At 42.2% G+C, this 18,632-nt stretch overlaps 1 protein-coding gene across 6 annotated transcripts in view; it reads left to right on the forward strand.

Moving 5' to 3' along the window:
- Positions 1-18,632, forward strand: part of ENGase (cytosolic endo-beta-N-acetylglucosaminidase) — a 34,602-nt gene that overhangs the window by 12,788 nt on the left and 3,182 nt on the right. For 5 of the 6 annotated variants that reach the window (XM_076178879.1, XM_076178882.1, XM_076178881.1 and 2 more), the window contains exons 7-11: positions 2,090-2,302; positions 7,063-7,119; positions 7,624-7,683; positions 8,427-8,521; positions 10,578-10,718. In XM_076178879.1, the coding sequence (XP_076034994.1) occupies positions 2,090-2,302; positions 7,063-7,119; positions 7,624-7,683; positions 8,427-8,521; positions 10,578-10,718 (566 nt within the window). The remainder of the gene's footprint in view (positions 1-2,089; positions 2,303-7,062; positions 7,120-7,623; positions 7,684-8,426; positions 8,522-10,577; positions 10,719-18,632) is intronic. The other variant, XM_076178880.1, reaches the window with a different exon arrangement.

Raw genomic sequence — 18,632 nt, forward strand, 5'->3', positions numbered from 1 at the left:
TTGGGGAAGACACATGAGAGGGTTGACAGGAAGGCATTGTGGGATGTGTTGCAGATCTATGATATAGGTGAAAGTCTTTTGAGGACATTCAAAAGATTTTACATGAGTAATAGAGCTTGTGGTTATGGTTACTTCCCTTATAAGGGGGAAAAGTCCTTGGTATGTAAATAGTAGAGCTTGTATTGTAAACTACTTCGGAATTGCTGAATGCGGAAGAGGTTAAGGATTGATTGATTGTGGGAGAAGGAGCTAGGAAAATGACTGATGGAAGAAAAGGTTAGATGATAGGGCTATAAGAAAAGATAAAATACAAAGAGCATTGAAAATGCTGAAAGCTGGTAAGGTGCCTGAGTTAGATGGGTGTCATTTGGAGTGTCTGACAAAGTGAGGAACTGTCATAGTGGATTGGCTAGTGAGGCTGTTAATATGTCCCTAAGGGAGGGGAATGTGCCACAAGACTGGAGGAGTGCATACATAGCTCTGCTTGACAGGAAAAAGGGACACACATGAATGTAGAAGGATGTCTTTAAGGCTTTTCTGAATCTTAAGAAGGCTTATAACAGGGTCAACAGGAAGTATTGCTGGAGGTGTTGCAGAGGTATGGGATGGGGGAAAACTGTTGAGGGCAGTTATATGTTTTTAAATGAGTAGTAGAATTTACGTTAGAGTTGGAAATGGTGAGAGTGAGTGGTTTGAGGTGAAGATGGGGCTGTGCCTGCCTGCATTGCTGTTTACCCAAGCAGGGGACAGGGGGCAGGGATCCTTCATCCACAAAGAACTAAGATAGAAGAAAAACCAAATGGATTTATAGTTGGGTGTGGGGTGGATGAAGGGTAAATACAGTGCTAAACATAGGATTGGTCAGCCCGGGCCATTATGGACCCATGCAATGTCAAAAATGGAAATGCCCATAAGGGGGGTGAATTTTCATACCAATGTATAACCTACCATTGTAACGTGGGCAGAGCTAATCATTCTGCCAGAGACCAATACACTCATATGTTGTCTTGCCACCATTAGGGGAGGATTTGTGCCGCTAGTGTTCTGTGTGTCCCCACCTCTCGACCACCACTGGCGCTTCTTCTAACCCCCCCCCCCCTAGTGTTGTGAATATAGGGGTGTTAGGAAACCAATGCCTAGATTGTAGCCCTAAAGAAATCCAGTCGTACAATGAAGGAAGTAACTAAACAGGTTGGCATGTGTTCACAGTTGTTAGATTCTGGGTTGCCAAGTTTCACTGGGAGGGTGACCTCCTCATTCCCACTCAGAAAAAGAGGCTTGGAAAGGTACTGAAGACTAGTAAAAGAACCCAGACAATTGTAAAACATCATTGAGTCTAGTCTACAAGTGACTGCAAGGAAAATCAAGGAAAGTAACCCTGAACTGTTTGGAGAGGTATCAGTCCAAACCATGAAGTGTAGGATTGCAACACTTGGGTACACAAGTCACTGACCTGTCATGAAGCCCCTTCTCAACCTTAAACAGAGGTCCAATAGAATCACTTGCCAATAAATATAGCAGTTGGGACAGTGATAAGTGGCTGTGCTGTGAAGTGATGAATCCACCTTTACGGTGTCTAACAGTAGAGATGGAAATGTGTATTGGCAGCCTGTCTTGGCCCATGCTTCATCCAAGCTACTGTAAAACACCCAGACTCTCTTATTGTATGGGGGTACATTTACTGGGCATGGCACTGCTAAACTTCAAGCACTTCCTAGATACCAAACAGTGATGCATTTGACAATACATGGGCAGACCAATCCTATGTCAAGCAATGTATGTGCAGACTCGACCACCCCACCTATGATGGGTAAAGGCCCCTTTGGTAAATATGCATATGTATGTATGGCTCAGGAAATTAGTGTACAGTATTATATGTATGTATGGCTAAGGAAAAATTAGTGTACAGTATTTTGTACATACCCCCCCTTCCCCCAGATGAAATAGCTCACTTTAGATAATTTAATTTGAACAATAACTTGAAATATGTTTCATAGGTTCAAGACTAATTTTATTTATTTTATTTGTATTTTATTTATTTTATTTTATTTGTGTTTTATTTATTTTATTATTTTTTCTCCTACCAAAGGCTTTTGAAGCATTAAGAGCTCACAAACTGTCTGCGGCTGTTTTTGCACCTGGTTGGACATATGAAACAAAGAAATTAGATGAGTTTGATACAGCAGAGAAGAAACTGTGGGGTGCTTGTGGGGAGTTTCTCTTTCCACATGGTCCAGCAGAGCTTCCATTCCGAACGTCCTTCTGCCAGGGATATGGAATAAAAAAAAACAAGTGTGGAGTGGTAGGTAACTGTGCTGCTTTTAGAACTTCATTATTGGTTTACTTGTTATATGGAAAGAAACAAGCTAGATTATTGTTTTTTTTTCATTTATTTATTTATTCTGTTTATTCATTAGTAAAAGAGATGTTGAAGGCAGAGGTGGAAGGAGTGAACATGAGGGGGCAACCAAGGTTGAGATGGATGGATGGGGTAAAAGGTGCATTGGGAAAGAGGGGAATGTTTTTTTTTTATTATTATTATAGGTTTATTCAACAATATTAAATACAATTAGACATACATATATACTTTTTTTTTTTTTTACAAAATTGGTAGTTGAAAAGGGAGAGCGAGATCAAAGCTTATGGGGAGTTGCTCTCCCTTAAGGAAAAAAATTATTTTTATTTATTTATTTTTGTTACATGTCAGTATGGTACATACACATCTACACACATATATACACACATACATGCATACACATATATACACACACACAATGACATGCGTCACGACGTCCGCTAACTCCGACCTCACGTAGAAATTGGGGGCACGAGCGAGCATCGCAACTTGTGGGGGTCAGGTGAGAGGTGAGAGGTCAGGTCGATTGTTGACGGGACGATAATTGCTTAATGCACAGATCTGGGTCACCGTGACCTGCTGGAATAGAAAAAAAAAGAGCGGCAGACTTGGGCAGTGCATGACAGTTTCTCCATGAATACAACCATGAAATGGACCTGAAGTGTTCAATATACTAATACTTATAGATTAAAGACTTTTTTAAGTATCGTTTGAATGATGATAAACATTTTGTCTTAGGTAAATCCTTTTCCAGTTTATTCCATGTGTTAACACCTATAATAGATAAGCATTGGCTTTTTTTTGGTTGTTCTGTATTGAGTTTTAAAGAAGTCGTTTGTTTGCCTAGTCGCATAGCGAGTTTCGTAAGTTGAGTAAAATTTCAATATGTTTTGATTCATGTGTTTATTGTAGATTTGGTGCATAACAATGGCAGTTTTGTACTTTATTAAGTCATTGAATTTGAGTAGATTTAGTTTTTTAAATAAATTATTTGTATGTTCCAAACGACCTACATTGCAGATTATACGCAGTGCCCTTTTTTGAGAGGTAATTATGCGTTGAAGATTAGTTTGATAAGTATTACCCCAAATTTCTGAACAATAGTTTAAGTATGGTAGTAGTAGACTACAATAAATGGTACGTAGGGTATTTTCATTGAGGATATTTCTCATTTTATGCATAATTCCTAAAGTTTTGGATATCTTATTTATCACGTGATTTATATGATGTTTCCAATTAAGTTGATCGTCTAAATACACGCCTAGGAATTTACTGACGGACACTTTTTCAATAATTTCGTTGTTTATTTTGATCGGCTTAGTACTTTCATTATTTTTGTAGAAAAGCAGGTAGTTAGTTTTTGATACGTTTAAGGATAGCTTATTGGCTGAAAACCAGTTGGATAGTTGACATAATCCTTCATTAATTGTCTTGATCAGTTTGTCGGAATTTGTATCGGAGCATAGAATGGTGGTATCGTCGGCGAACAGTATAAATTTCATAAGGTTGGATACATTTGTAATGTCATTAATGTATAGTAAGAATAGTTTGGGTCCTAGAACTGAACCTTGAGGTACTCCGCATGTAACTGGTAGAATGTGTGATCTTTCTTCCTCAATGGCCACATATTGTTTCCTGTTTTTTAGATAACTTTTTAACCAGTCATTAACTTTACCTCTTAGCCCATAGTATTCGGCCTTTCAAATTAGGATTTCATGATTTACTGTGTCAAATGCCTTTTTAAGATCAATAAATATGCTGGCTGTCTTTTTCTTTTGTTCTATATTGTTAGTTATCTCTTCAATTAATTCCATTACTGCTGTAGACGTTGAAAGATTTCGTTGAAATCCATATTGACTATGGTAAATGACGTCATTTTTTTTTAGAAATGAGTCAAGGCGAATTGTGAATAACTTTTCAAGAATTTTGGAAAACTGTGGTAATAGTGAAATTGGTCTATAGTTATTATAACTTGATTTGTCGGCTGATTTGAATATCGGTATTACTTTTGCTATTTTCATTGCATCTGGAAATATCCCTTGTTCAAATGATTTATTGCATATTGTCAGAAAATGATCTTTGATGATAGGCATAATTTGTTTTATGAGGTTCATATTGATTCCTGTGCAATCGAGTGATTTCTTGTTCTGCATTGATTTTACTGTGTTCATAAGTTCGTTTTCCGTGACGGGTTTTAAAAACATAGTGTTATTTATTCGGTGTTTCAAAAATGTCTCGTAAGTTTGATGTGTTGTCTTTATTTGTTTCGCGAGGTTAAGTCCTACATGGGAGAAAAATTCATTAAATTCGTTTGCCACTTCTTTTTTAGTTTTTCCTTTTTTAATAATGTCTATGAATTCATTGGTGTTATTAATTTTGTGCCTAGTTAAGTTGTTTATTACTTCCCATGTCTTTTTTATATTACCTTTATAACCTTCAAGCAGTGTGTCATAGTATTTTTTTTCACAGTTGCGTAAAATTGTTGTAAGTTTGTTTTTGTACACTTTGTATTTGTTTTCGTCTGTCAAGGACTTGCTTTGAATTGATTTCTTGTAAAGTTGGTTTTTCTTTCGACACGCGTTCTTAAGACCGTTTGTAAACCATGGTTTTGAGTTTACGTTACGTGGTTTTATTTCTACTTCTCTCTCTGGGCAGCATTTGTTTACATTACTCATGATAATGCTTACAAATTCGTTATATGATAGATTGGCATTTTCTGACTCGTAAACCTGATCCCAATTTTCTTCTTTTAAGCATTGATTTAATTTTGCAATATCTTTTTCGTCAATTTTACGTTTATGTACAATTCTGGGTTTTGTTATGCAGTGCATTTCTTTTGGACTGATAGTGAATACCGGTAGATGGTCACTTGTATCACTTATTAAGATACCACTATGAATCTCAGAGTTTACAATATTGGTGAAAATGTTATCTATCAATGTTTCACTTGTATTTGTTATTCGGGTTGGTTTATTTATCAAAGGATATATACCTAAAGAGAAAATCATATCTGTAAAGTGTCTTGTTTGTTCATGAGTCTCATACTTAAGTAAATCTATGTTGAAGTCACCACAGAGATATAGATTTTTATTTCTAAATGGAGTTATGATTTCTTCAAGCATATTTGTGAACTCATTGATGTTTGTGCCTGGCTTTCTGTAAATACTTGTTATGACGGTATTTTTTTTAGTTTTACTGAAAATCTCAACAGCTATGCAATCAAATAGGTTTTCATACGAATTAGTGGATTGATTTATTAGTTTGCATGAAATTGATTTTTTTATGAAGATAGAGACTCCGCCGCCTTTTTGGATCTGTCTATTAGCACTGTAAGGAGTATAGTCTTGTAAGAAGTTTACTAGACATCCTGGGTCAATCCATGTTTCGCTTATCACTATAACGTCAAAGCTTTTATTGAGTAACTTGAGATAACAGTCAATTTTCTGATAATTGGCATTTAGGCTCCTTGCATTGATGTGAATTAGTGTGAAACCATCAATATCACGAAATACCGTGTCAAATTGTGTATCACTATAGTAATCGCTGTCTTTTGTTAGTTTTGAGTAAAAATTTAATTCGGGGTCAATTTGGGTATTATTGTGATTAAATATCGAAAATTCCTTTTCTGATATTTTGTCTATTTCTTTATACTTCTTAATGGCGGTATATACATCTGGGTTTTTTGATGCGAGATTTGGCGCGGAAAACAAAATATTAATTTCTGTGTTTGAGATGGCATGATAGGGAAATGTTTTTGAGCAGTCTAGGCAGAACCAGTTATTGAAAATATTGGGGTTATTTTTGGCAGTATTTACGGGTATATTTGCACACATGAAATGATATAAATGTTTGCATAATGTACATTTGAGGTGATTGGTAGGGACAAGGGTATGGCATGAAGAACAGTTTTTTGATATGTTTGTTTTAGTTTTTGTGTTGTAGTGTTCATGGTTATGTTTGTGTTAGAAGATTAAGGAATGTGAACTATTGAAATTCAACTAATTGTTCAAGATTACTTACTTGATGTACTTTTTCATCCTTGCACTTGATAAACACCTTGCAGTCTCTTGTCCATGTTGAGATGATCTTCCCTTGTTTCCTCATGTCGCGTGCTGTTTTGGCAATCTCTCCGGTTCGTTTTGTCAGGTGTTCATTCACGTAGACGCCCGTCCCCTTCAATTTCTTGGCGTTTTTCAGCACGTTCACCTTCGACTTTCTTGAAACGAATCTCACGATCACATTTTGGGTACCGTCCTGTTTTCTTTTTCCCAGTGTATGGCAAGCTGATATCTCTGTGTCTCTGATCTGTATTACCTTGTTACTTAGAGAATGGATCACTTGATTTTCTACAATGTTCTGACCACTGTTATCTGCACTATAGTCGGAGTCACCTTTCACAGCTTCCGAATACGTTTTCACAATCTTTAAACCACTGATGATTATATCTTCTCTCCTCGTGTACTGCTCTAGGTCTTCCACTCTAGCTTGGAGATTAACTACAGTCGATTTGAGATATTGTATCTCCTGCCTTTGTTGTTTAACTATCTCTTTCAACTCGCTTAGGAACTGTTGGTCTTCTTTCCTTGCTTGCATCAGGAACTGTCTGTCCTCTTCTCTTGCTTTCACAAGACTCTCCACCATATCTTCAAGTTTCTTGGAGCTGTTGCTGTTTCTTGTATGTGCCATGTTGAATTACTTTCTCGTAGGGAGCGCTGAGCGGAGGGTGTCTGATGAGGAAGGAAGGGAGAAGACAGAAGATAGGGGTGAGTGGAGAATAGTTGTATAAGAATAATGCTGTGATGCATGGAAGGGAGTGGGTGGGTGAGGGAGTATGTGAGAATGATATTTTGATGCAGCCTGAAGGGATTTCTCCCCATCTTCTTTTTTTCTGCATGAGGGGACAGGGGGGGGTCGCCAATTAAATGAAGTGGCCATGCTGTGGATGTGCTGTGTGTCTTGCTACATTGCTTCTGACCCAGGGCAGTCGGAGAGATGCAGGGATGACCCTTCATCCAGGAGGAGCCAAGAAAAGAGAGAAGGGTGGTGAATGGGAGTAGAATATGTAGGGGTGAAATGGGTGGGAGTGGATTTATGTCTTTGACTTTGGCTACCTCCCTTGTAAGGGGGAAAAAGTCATTGGTATATGTATGTATGCTTATTTATTTATTTGTCTATTTCATTTTGTCTTTATTTATTTTATTTCTTAACCCATTCATTAATTTTATAGAGCTACAGAGATTAATAAAAAATAATCCATCTTCACCCAGAATGAAAATGGAGACTGGCACAACCTGGCATTGCAGGAATATCAACCCAACTGGGCTCAGGTTAGTGTAGTTAGTCACAAGGATTCTTTTAAGTTTGTCAGTTCTGTGCTGCACAACTAGTCATGTTAATCTTCTTCAGACTTAGTTGTTGTGATGTTAGGTGTTGTCCTAGATCTCTCTGAGGAGAAACTTTAGATCATTGTCTGTGTTGTGTAAATGTGAGACAATGTTGCCAGCTTATAGTAATAAGAGGGAAGGAGTAGTCACTGATTTTTAGATTTCCTCGTGTGAAAAGATGGAGGAAGTATAGTTGAAGTTGATAAGCGATCTTTGGCCTGGTCTAGACTGCACCTCCAGGGTGTTTATAAATTTCAGAGACCTATCATTAGTCCCAATAGTTTAACTGTATACCATTCAGGGACTAACAGTGGGTATCTGCAAGTGGTGATCCTGTAAAAGGAGCATTAGAGGGAATAATTTTTCAGCTACCTGTCTTTGATCTTTTGTCAACTGCAACTGTGTATCCTCCACCTTTTCATACAAGGAGAGCTGACAACTGATGACTGCTTCCCTCTTCTTGCTACTACGTACTACAAGCTGGTGATAGAAACTGTCCCACAAAAATACAAGACAGACCTGAGACCATTGCCAGCTGGTGTGGGTTGGTGCAGTTTCCAGTTTGTGAAAATAAAGGCAACATTTGTGGTGTAGAGACTTGAAATATAAGGGAGGCAGGGAACAAGGAATTTAATGTTTTCAAAGTGAATTTAATGCTACATCATATTGTAAAACTTTTCTTTCAGTGTGCACGAGATGTAGATTTGTCACAGGATTTGTCAGAAGCCTATTTAGGGGGTAGCAGTCTTTCCATATCGACCTGTAGGGCCTCATCTGTGGAGTAAGTAGAGATGTACCCTCAAGTACCTATAATTTCTTTGAATCATCTTGGACCTTCCTGGGTAACAGTACCAATTGTTTCCATTAGTCTGGTACCTCAGTTCTTTCTTGCATTTTGATATTTATACATACATACATACATACATATACCAAGGCTTTTTCCCCCTTCCAAGGGAGGTAGCCAAAAAGGGAAAGGCATAAAAACACTCCCACCCATTTCATCCCTAAATACACTCCACACCCCTCCCACCCTTCCTCTCATCTGAGCACCTCCTGGATGACGGGTCATCCCTGCACCCTGCCCACCGCCCTGGGTCAGAAGCAGTGTCGCAAGACACAGTACATCCACAGCGAGGCCGCTTCATTTAATCGGCGACCCCCCCTCTCCGTCCCCCTTTGCATATAAGGCGAGGACGGGGAGAAATCCCTTCGGGCTGCGTCAAAATTTACTCACACATACTACCCCACCCCCCACTTCCCCGCCCATTCCTCCTCATGCAGTCACAACATCATCCATATACAACCATTCTCCACTCACCTCTGTCTTCCGTCCTCTCCCTTCCTTCCTCAACAGACATTCCCCTCTTCCCCAAAGCCCCCTTCACCCCATCCATCCACCTCATCCTAGGACGTCCCCTCATGTTCACTTCCTCCACATCTGCCTTCCATACCTCTTTTACTAGTCTTTCTTCACTCATTCTTTCCATGTGTCCAAACCATCCTAATATTCTTTCATCAACCCTATCTCCCAAATCCTTTTTCACCCCTGTTCTCCTCCTCACCTCCTCATTTCTCACTCTATCTAGCCTAGTAACCCCCACCATACTTCTCAGACACCTCATCTCAAACACATTCAAACTCCTTCTCTCTTCTTCTCTTATGTTCCACGTTTCTGCCCCATACAGTGCTGTTGGCACAATCACTCCTTCATACAGTCTCCTCTTCGCATCCATTCCCAAATGTCTATTCCTCATTACACTCTTTAAACCACCAAGGCATTTACTCGCTTCTCTCAATCTACATTCTACCTCCATCTTCACTCCACCTTTTCCTGCTACACTTGCACCCAAGTATCTAAAACTATCCACTTCCTCCAGTCGCTCTCCCTTAATCTTCACTTCCAGTCTACTGCCACTTTCACCCCTTGTACATCTCATCACCTTACTTTTATCCACATTTATCTTTAGCTTTCTTCTATCACATACTCTCCCAAACTCTGCCACCAGCTTCCTCAATCCCTCCTCTGACCCTGCCACAAGCGCAGTGTCGTCCGCAAACAACAGCTGGCTCACCTCCCACTTTTCTCCATTTTCTTTAACCATCTCCAATCCCTGACTCACTACCTCCCCATCAACCTGCCCACATCCTCGTACAACTTCCTTCAAAATATTCCTCTACCCCTTGGCACCATTGATTGATTTTTCAAGATGTTAACTCATCTATTCCCACAACATGTTGAAACCACCTCAGGCAGACTTCTTTTCTTTATACCAACCTCATCAGTCCATTCCCATTTCTGTTTGTGAACTTATATCAACATCCCCTTGCACCTCAAATACTCTATCCAAGCCTCACTTCATATATACAAGTTGGTACAATTATTTCTTTAACATTGGATAATAAAACCGTGTTTACAATATTTATACTTGTTTATTCTTTATGGATTTGATATTTTTTTTATCCAATTTATGTACCTTCAAATATGCTTATTTTTAATTTCTATCTGAGAAAAAGTACATAAGAAATGCTCAGTAACAAAATAAGGGACATCAGCATGCACCTTAGCCTAGGGCAAGAACATTAATTAGTAGACACTACATGATATATACCACTGAATATTCATGTGTTTGTAATGTAAATATTTTCCTTGAAAAAAGCTACTTAAGAGTAAAAGGAGAACATTTCAGGCCAGATTATTTTGTTTAATATAAGGAAAGGGGTTGATCAAACTCTTTGGATTGGGTGGTATACTCTGATAGTTTATTGAAATATAAATATTTGCTGCACTTTAGTTCAAGTTATCCGAGTTAAAGTCTTGTAAAGCTTTACTCTTTCAGATTATTTGTTTGTCGTCTGCAATGGCAGGGTCAGTTGAATGTTGCAGTCATGTACAAGTGGAAGGGTCCTGAAGTGCCACTTACCCTTCATCTTCTCTTGGAACCCACTACAAAGATTGATGAAGTTATCAAACAGAAGAGGCAAGTGGTTAAACATACATTTACTAAACTGAACTCTACAACCAGCCAGTCAGCTCAGTCATATAATAGAAGTGACCCATTTGCGAGTGGGGAAGGGAGGCGAGTGGGGAAGGGAGGCGAGTGGGGAAGGGAGGCGAGTGGGGAAGGGAGGCGAGTGGGGAAGGGAGGCGAGTGGGGAAGGGAGGCGAGTGGGGAAGGGAGGCGAGTGGGGAAGGGAGGCGAGTGGGGAAGGGAGGCGAGTGGGGAAGGGAGGCGAGTGGGGAAGGGAGGCAAGTGTGGGCAGAACTTCCCTCTCCCCCAATTACACTCGCTAGTGTGGTGGGGGAAAGGGAGGTTCTGCCCTTTTCCCCTCACCACACTCGCCTCCCCTTGCCTCCAATGTGGTGGGGGGAAAGAAGGCAGAACCTCCCTGTTCCCCCCTACACACTGGCGAGTGTGGTGGGAGTAAGGAGAGCGAGTGTAGTAGGGGAAAAGGCAGTACCTATCCCCCCCACCCCCCCACTCACACTCGCAAGTGTGGTGGGGGGAAAGGCAGAACCTCCCTTTCCTCCACCACACTTGCCTCCCTTTTCCCCCCACCACAGTGGCGAGTGTGATGGGATTAAGAGGAGGCGAGTGTAGTGGGGGGAAAGGCAGAACCTCTTTTTCCACACCTCTGATTTCAGCCACACACACTCAAAACAATATTTGTTATTACATAGAGGGTTTAGGGAGAAATGTAAATGTGATAATACTGGGAGACCTTAATGCTAGGGTAGGAAAGGAGCCAATTAATGGAGTGGTTGGGAAATGTGGAGTTCCAGGAAAGAATCGTGAAGAGTTGATGGTGGAAATGTGTCTAGAAAGAGAGTTGATGGATAGCAAATACAGTGTTTCGGAAGAGAGTCAAGCATAAGTACACATGGGAGAGGGTGGTGGAGGGAAAGGTGGTAGAGCTTTAATGGACTATGTAGTGGTAAATAGGATTATGATAGGAAGAGTTAGGGATGTACATGTGCTAAGGGAAGAGGGTGGGGGAATATCAGATAATTTTTTGGTGGAAGGTAAGTTGATAGTGGAGGACAGATGGAGGAAGAGGAAAGGGACAAAAGGTAGGGAGGTGCTTAGAGTGAACTCTTTAAACAAAGAGGAAAAGGAGAAGGAGTACAAGAGGAAGCTGAAGGAGGAGTGGGAGGGAGTGAAGGATAGAGTAGAGGTAGGTGTGGAGGAGGAATGGGGATGGTTCAAGGAGGGAGTCACAAAGTGTGCAAAGATGGTGTGTGGAACAAGGTCAGGAGGAAATAGAAGGAAGGGTAGTGAATGGTGGGATGAGGAAATGAAGAAGGTTGTAGAAGAGAAGAAGCGAGCTTACACAGATTGGTTACAAAATAGGACGAGGGAGACATATGAGACGTACAGGGAAAAGAAAAGAGAAGTAAAGAAAAAGGTAATGGAGGCAAAGAGGAGAGCAGATGTAAAATGGGGTAAGAGTATGACAAAATTTTGAAAATAATAAAAAGATGTTTTGGAAAGAAATTAAGAGAGGAAGAGGAGGCGAATCAAGTAGAGAAGAAAGGTAAAAGGTGCAGATGGAGAGATGATAATGGAGGAGAAGGCAGTAAGGGGAAGATGGGCAGAATATTTTAGGGAGTTGCTTAATGTGAAGGAGGATAGGGAGGGAAAGATAGCTGCAGTGGGAAATGCTAAGAAAATGAGAGTGATGAGTGAGGAAAATGGAGGAGAAATAAGGAAGGATGAAGTGAAGGCAGCAGTTAAGGTGATGAAAGCAGGTAAGGCACCTGGTATGGATGGATGCCATGCAGAATGTCTTGAAAAAGGAGGTATAGTGATGGTGGACTGGCTGGTGAGGTTGTTTAATGTTTGCTGGAGAGAAGGTAGAGTGCCAGAGGACTGGAGGAGTGCTTGTATAGTTCCACTTTACAAGGGAAAGGGGGACAAGTGTGAATGTAGTAGTTTCAGAGGGATTAGCTTGTTAAGTGTAGTTGGGAAGGCTTATGGGAGGATCTTGATTGAGAGGATTAGGAGAGGAACAGAGGGAGTAATTGGTGAGGAACAGTGGGTTTAGGACAGGTAGAGGTTGTGTAGATCAGATCTTTGTGGTAAGACAGATATGTGAGAAAGCTATAGGAAAGGGGAAGGATGTTTTCTGGGCCTTTATGGATCTGGAAAAGGCTTACGACAGGGTAGACAGAAAGGCACTGTGGGAGGTTATGCGGATATACGGGATAGGAGGAAAGCTTTTGGGAGCTGTCAAGAGTTTTTATGAGAGTAGTAGAGCTTGTGTCAGGATTAGAAATGGAGAGAGTGAGTGGTTTGAGGTAAAGGTGGGACTTCGTCAGGGATGCGTTATGTCACCCTGGCTGTTCAACTTATACTTGGATGGGGTGGTGCGAGAGGCGAATGCAAGGGTAGTGGGTCAGGGATTGGAGATGGTTAAGGAAAATGGAGAAAAGTGGGAGGTGAGCCAGCTGTTGTTTGCGGACGACACTGCGCTTGTGGCAGGATCGGAGGAGGGATTAAGGAATTTGGTGACAGAGTTTGGGAGAGTGTGTGATAGAAGAAAGAAGATAAATGTGGGTAAAAGTAAGGTGATGAGATGTACAAGGGGTGAAAGTGGCAGTAATCTGGAAGTGAGCATTAAGGGAGAGCAACTGGAGGAAGTGGATAGTTTTAGATGCTTGGGTGCAAATGTGGCAGGAAAAGGTGGAGTGAAGGTGGAGGTAGAATGTAGATTGAGAGAAGCGAGTAAATGCCTTGGTGGTTTAAAAAGTGTAATGAAGAATAGAAATTTGGGAATGGATGCTAAGAGGAGACTGTATGAAGGAGTGATTGTGCCAACAGCACTGTATGGAGCAGAAACATAGAACATAAGAGAAGAAGAGAGAAGGAACTTGAATGTGTTTGAGATGAAGTGTCTGAGAAGTATGATGGGGGTTACTAGGCTTGATAGAGTGAGAAATGAGGTGAGGAGGAGAACAGGGGTGGAAAGGGAGCTGGGAGATAGGGTTGATGAAAGAATATTAGGATGGTTTGGACACATGAATGAAAAGAATGAGTGAAGAAAGACTAGTAAAGGAGGTATGGAAGGCAGATGTAGAGGGAGTGAACATGAGGGGACGTCCTAGGATGAGATGGATGGATGGGGTGAAGGGGGCTTTGGGGAAGAGGGGGAATGTCTGTTGAGGAAGGACGGGAGAGGACAGAAGACAGGGGTGAATGGAGAATGGTTTTATATGGAAAATGTTGTGATGCATGAGGTGGAATGGGGGGTGAGGTAGTGTGTGTGAGCAAAAATTTTGACGCAGCCCGAAGGGATTTCTCCCCGTCCTCTCCTTTATATGGGGGGAGGGAGAGGGGGGTCGCCGATTTAATGAAGCGGCCTTGCTGTGGATGTGCTGTGTCCTGCGACATTGCTTCTGACCCAGGGCAGTGGACAGGGTGCAGGGATGACCCGTCATCTAGGAGGTGCTAAGATGGGAGGGAGGGTGGAGGGGTGTGGAGTGTTTTCGGGGATGGAATGGGTGGGAATGATTTTATGCCTTGTCCTTTTTGGCTACCTCCCCTGTAAGGGGGAAAAAGCCTTGGTATATGTATGTATGTATGTACATACATACATATACCAAGGCTTTTTTCCCCCTTACAAGGGAGGTAGCCAAAAAGGGAAAGGCATAAAATCATTCCCACCCATTTCATCCCTGAATACTCCACACCCCTCCCACCCTCCGTCTTATCTGAGCAGCTTCTGGATGACGGGTCATCCCTGCACCTTGCCCACTGCCCTGGGTCAGAAGCAGTGTCACAAGACACAGCACATCCACAGCAAGGCCGCTTCATTAAATCGGCGACCCCCCTCTCCGTCCCCCCCTTGCAAAAAAGGAGAGGACGGGGAGAAATCCCTTCGGGCTGCATCAACTTTTGCTCACACATACTACCTCACCCCCCCGCCCATTCCACCTCATGCAATCACAAAGATCATCCATATACAACCATTCTCCATTCACTCCTGTCTTCTGTCCTCTCCCGTCCTTCCTCAACAGACATTCCCCTCTTCCCCAAAGCCCCCTTCACCCCATCCATCCGCCTCATCCTAGGACGTCCCCTCATGTTCACTCCCTCTACATCTGCCTTCCATACCTCTTTTACTAGTCTTTCTTCACTCATTCTTTCCATGTGTCCAAACCATCCTAATATTCTTTCATCAACCCTATCTCCCAGCTCCTTTTCCACCCCTGTTCTCCTCCTCACCTCCTCATTTCTCACTCCATCTAGCCTAGTAACCCCCACCATACTTCTCAGACACCTCATCTCAAACACATTCAAGTTCCTTCTCTCTTCTTCTCTTATGTTCCATGTTTCTGCTCCATACAGTGCTGTTGGCACAATCACTCCTTCATACAGTCTCCTCTTCGCATCCATTCCCAAATGTCTATTCCTCATTACACTCTTTAATCCACCAAGGCATTTACTCGCTTCTCTCAATCTACATTCTACCTCCACCTTCACTCCACCTTTTCCTGCCACATTTGCACCCAAGTATCTAAAACTATCCACTTCCTCCAGTCGCTCTCCCTTAATGCTCACTTCCAGTCTACTGCCACTTTCACCCCTTGTACATCTCATCACCTTACTTTTACCCACATTTATCTTTAGCTTTCTTCTATCACATACTCTCCCATACTCTGCCACCAACTTTCTCAATCCCTCCTCCGATCCTGCTGCAAGCGCAGTGTCGTCCGCAAACAACAGCTGGCTCACCTCCCACTTTTCTCCATTTTCTTTAACCATCTCCAATCCCTTTCCCACTACCCTTGCATTTACCTCTCGCACCACCCCATCCATGTATAAGTTGAACAGCCAGGGCGACATAACGCATCCTTGACGCAGTCCCACCTTTACCTCGAACCACTCACTCTCTCCATTTCCAATCCTGACACAAGCTCTACTACTCTCATAAAAAGTCTTGACAGCTCCCAAAAGCTTTCCTTCTATCCCGTATATCTGCATAACCTCCCACAGTGCCTTTCTGTCTACCCTGTCATAAGCCTTTTCCAGATCCATAAAAGCCCAAAAAACATCCTTCCCCTTTCCTATAGCTTTCTCACATATCTGTCTTACCACAAAGATCTGATCTACACAACCTCTACCTGTCCTAAATCCACACTGTTCTTCACCAATTACTCCTTCTATTCCTCTCCTAATCCTCTCAATCAAGATCCTCCCATAAGCCTTCCCAACTACACTTAACAAGCTAATCCCTCTGAAACTACTACATTCACACTTGTCCCCTTTTCCCTTGTAAAGAGGAACTATACAGGCACTCCTCCAGTCCTCTGGCACTCTACCTTCTCTCCAGCAAACATTAGATAACCTCACCAACCAGTCCACCATCACTGTACCTCCCTTTTTCAGACATTCTGCATGGCATCCATCCAGACCAGGTGCCTTACCTGCTTTCATCATCTTAACAACTGCCTTCACCTCATTCTTCCTTATTTCTCCTCCATTCTCCTCACTCTCATTTCCCACTGCAGCTATCTTTCCTTCCCTATCCTCCTTCACATCTAGCAACTCCCTAAAATATTCTGCCCATCTTCCCTTACTGCCTTCTCTTCCATTATCATCTCTCCATCTGCACCTTTTACCTTCTCTTCTCTACTTGATTCGCCTCCTCTTCCTCTCTTAATTTCTTTCCAAAACATATTTTTATTACTTTCAAAGTTTTCTGTTATACTCTTTCCCCATTTCACATCTGCTCTCCTCTTTGCAACCTTTACCTTTTGCTTTACTTCTCTTTTCTTTTCTTTGTACCTCTCATATGACTCCCTTGTCCTATTTTGTAACCAATCTGTAAAAGCTTGCTTCTTCTCTTCTACAACCTTCTTTGTTTCCTCATCCCACCATTCACTACCCTTTCTTCTATTTCCCCCTGTCCTTCTTGTTCCACACACCATCCTTGCACACTTTATGACTCCCTCCTTGAACCATCCCCATTCCTCCTCCACACCCAGCTCTACAGTGCTCGACAAAAGTTCGCGGCGCCTCAGCGAATCTAAACAAAAATGCACAAAAATGTAATTAATCATTATTTATTGGATTTTTACTCACCTAATACTTGGTTGGGAGTCCTTTGCACTTTAACACAGCCTCAAGACGACGTGGAGGTGAAGCAGCTAGGTTGTGGAGGGTTGTAGGCTCAAAATTATCCCAGATTTCCTGAATGGCTGCCTCGAGCTTGGGTATAGAGCTGACGTCTTTGCCTTGTAACCTCTTCTTTATAATGTGCCACAAATTTTCAATTGGGTTCAAATCAGGGCTATTACCTGGCCAGTCCTTTATAAAGTTCACTTCACAGTCGTTGAGCCAAGTAGTGATGGATTTAGCAGTGTGGCAGGGGGCACCGTCCTGCTGAAAAACTGTGGCACCTGTTTTTTCAAATGATTCAGGTAAATTTTCACACAGAAGCTCCAAGTACACGTTTTGGTTCACTTTTAAGTTCTTGGGTAACACTACTAATGACCCCAAGCCCTTGCCGCTGAAACAGCCCCACACCATTAAAGTATCAGGGAATTTGACAGTACCCTTGACGTACCGAGGGTCAAGCGGATCACTTCCATGTCGCCGGTACACCTTTGCACCACGGTTACCCAAGCTCATGCACCCTTCGTGACACTGTCCTCACAGACACCTCACCAAACACCCCAGGGTTCTATTCCTTCACTACCCTTGCTGTCTTACGAGGAGATGCCTCTAGAGTTCGTTTTATGATGGTATCTGCCCTTGTAGAAGTCTTTCTAGGGCGTCCTGAGCGTGGTTTGTGAGCAGGCAAAATGTCATCTGGCAAATCTCTTGCACGTGCACACCACTTCTTCACTGTAGACTTTGCACAGCTTAACTGTTCACTTATTTCCTTCGTTTTCTTGCCTGATTCACGTAGAGCAATGATCTGGGCTATTAACTGCTTGCTTCTATAAGCTGCATCGGCCATGGTAAGGTCACAGGATTGGAGCTACCAAAAAAAAAAAATGTACCGCAGACACTTTGCCTGCTCACAAACCACGCTCAGGACGCCCTAGAAAGACTTCTACAAGGGCAGATACCATCATAAAACAAACTCTAGAGGCATCTCATCGTAAGACAGCAAGGGTAGTGAAGGAACAGAACCCTGGGGTGTTTGGTGAGGTGTCTGTGAGGACAGTGTCACGAAGGGTGCATGAGCTTGGGTACGTGAGTCACCAGCCTGTTGCTAAGCCACTTGTCACCAAGAAGCAGAAAGCCAGAAGGATTGAATTTGCCAAGAAATACTCTCACTGGACTGAGGACGACTGGCTTGACGTTTTGTGGTCTGACGAGGCCACCTTCAGTGTCACCTGTAACCGTGGTGCAAAGGTGTACCGGCGACATGGAAGTGACCCGCTTGACCCTCGGCATGTCAAGGGTACTGTCAAATTCCCTGATACTTTAATGGTGTGGGGCTGTTTCAGCGGCAAGGGCTCAAGAACTTAAAAGTGAACCAAAACGTGTACTTGGAGCTTCTGTGTGAAAATTTACCTGAATCATTTGAAAAAACAGGTGCCACAGTTTTTCAGCAGGATGGTGCCCCCTGCCACACTGCTAAATCCATCACTACTTGGCTCAATGACTGTGAAGTGAACTTTATAAAGGACTGGCCAGGTAATAGCCCTGATTTGAACCCAATTGAAAATTTGTGGCACATTATAAAGAAGAGGTTACAAGGCAAAGACGTCAGCTCTATACCCAAGCTCGAGGCAGCCATTCAGGAAATCTGGGATAATTTTGAGCCTACAACCCTCCACAACCTAGCTGCTTCACTTCCACGTCATCTTGAGGCTGTGTTAAAGCGCAAAGGACTCCCAACCAAGTATTAGGTGAGTAAAAATCCAATAAATATAATGA

This window comes from Oratosquilla oratoria, chromosome 42 (genome assembly GCF_046742065.1).
Source record: "Oratosquilla oratoria isolate Oo_2021 chromosome 42, ASM4674206v1, whole genome shotgun sequence".
NCBI classification, from domain to species: domain Eukaryota; kingdom Metazoa; phylum Arthropoda; class Malacostraca; order Stomatopoda; family Squillidae; genus Oratosquilla; species Oratosquilla oratoria.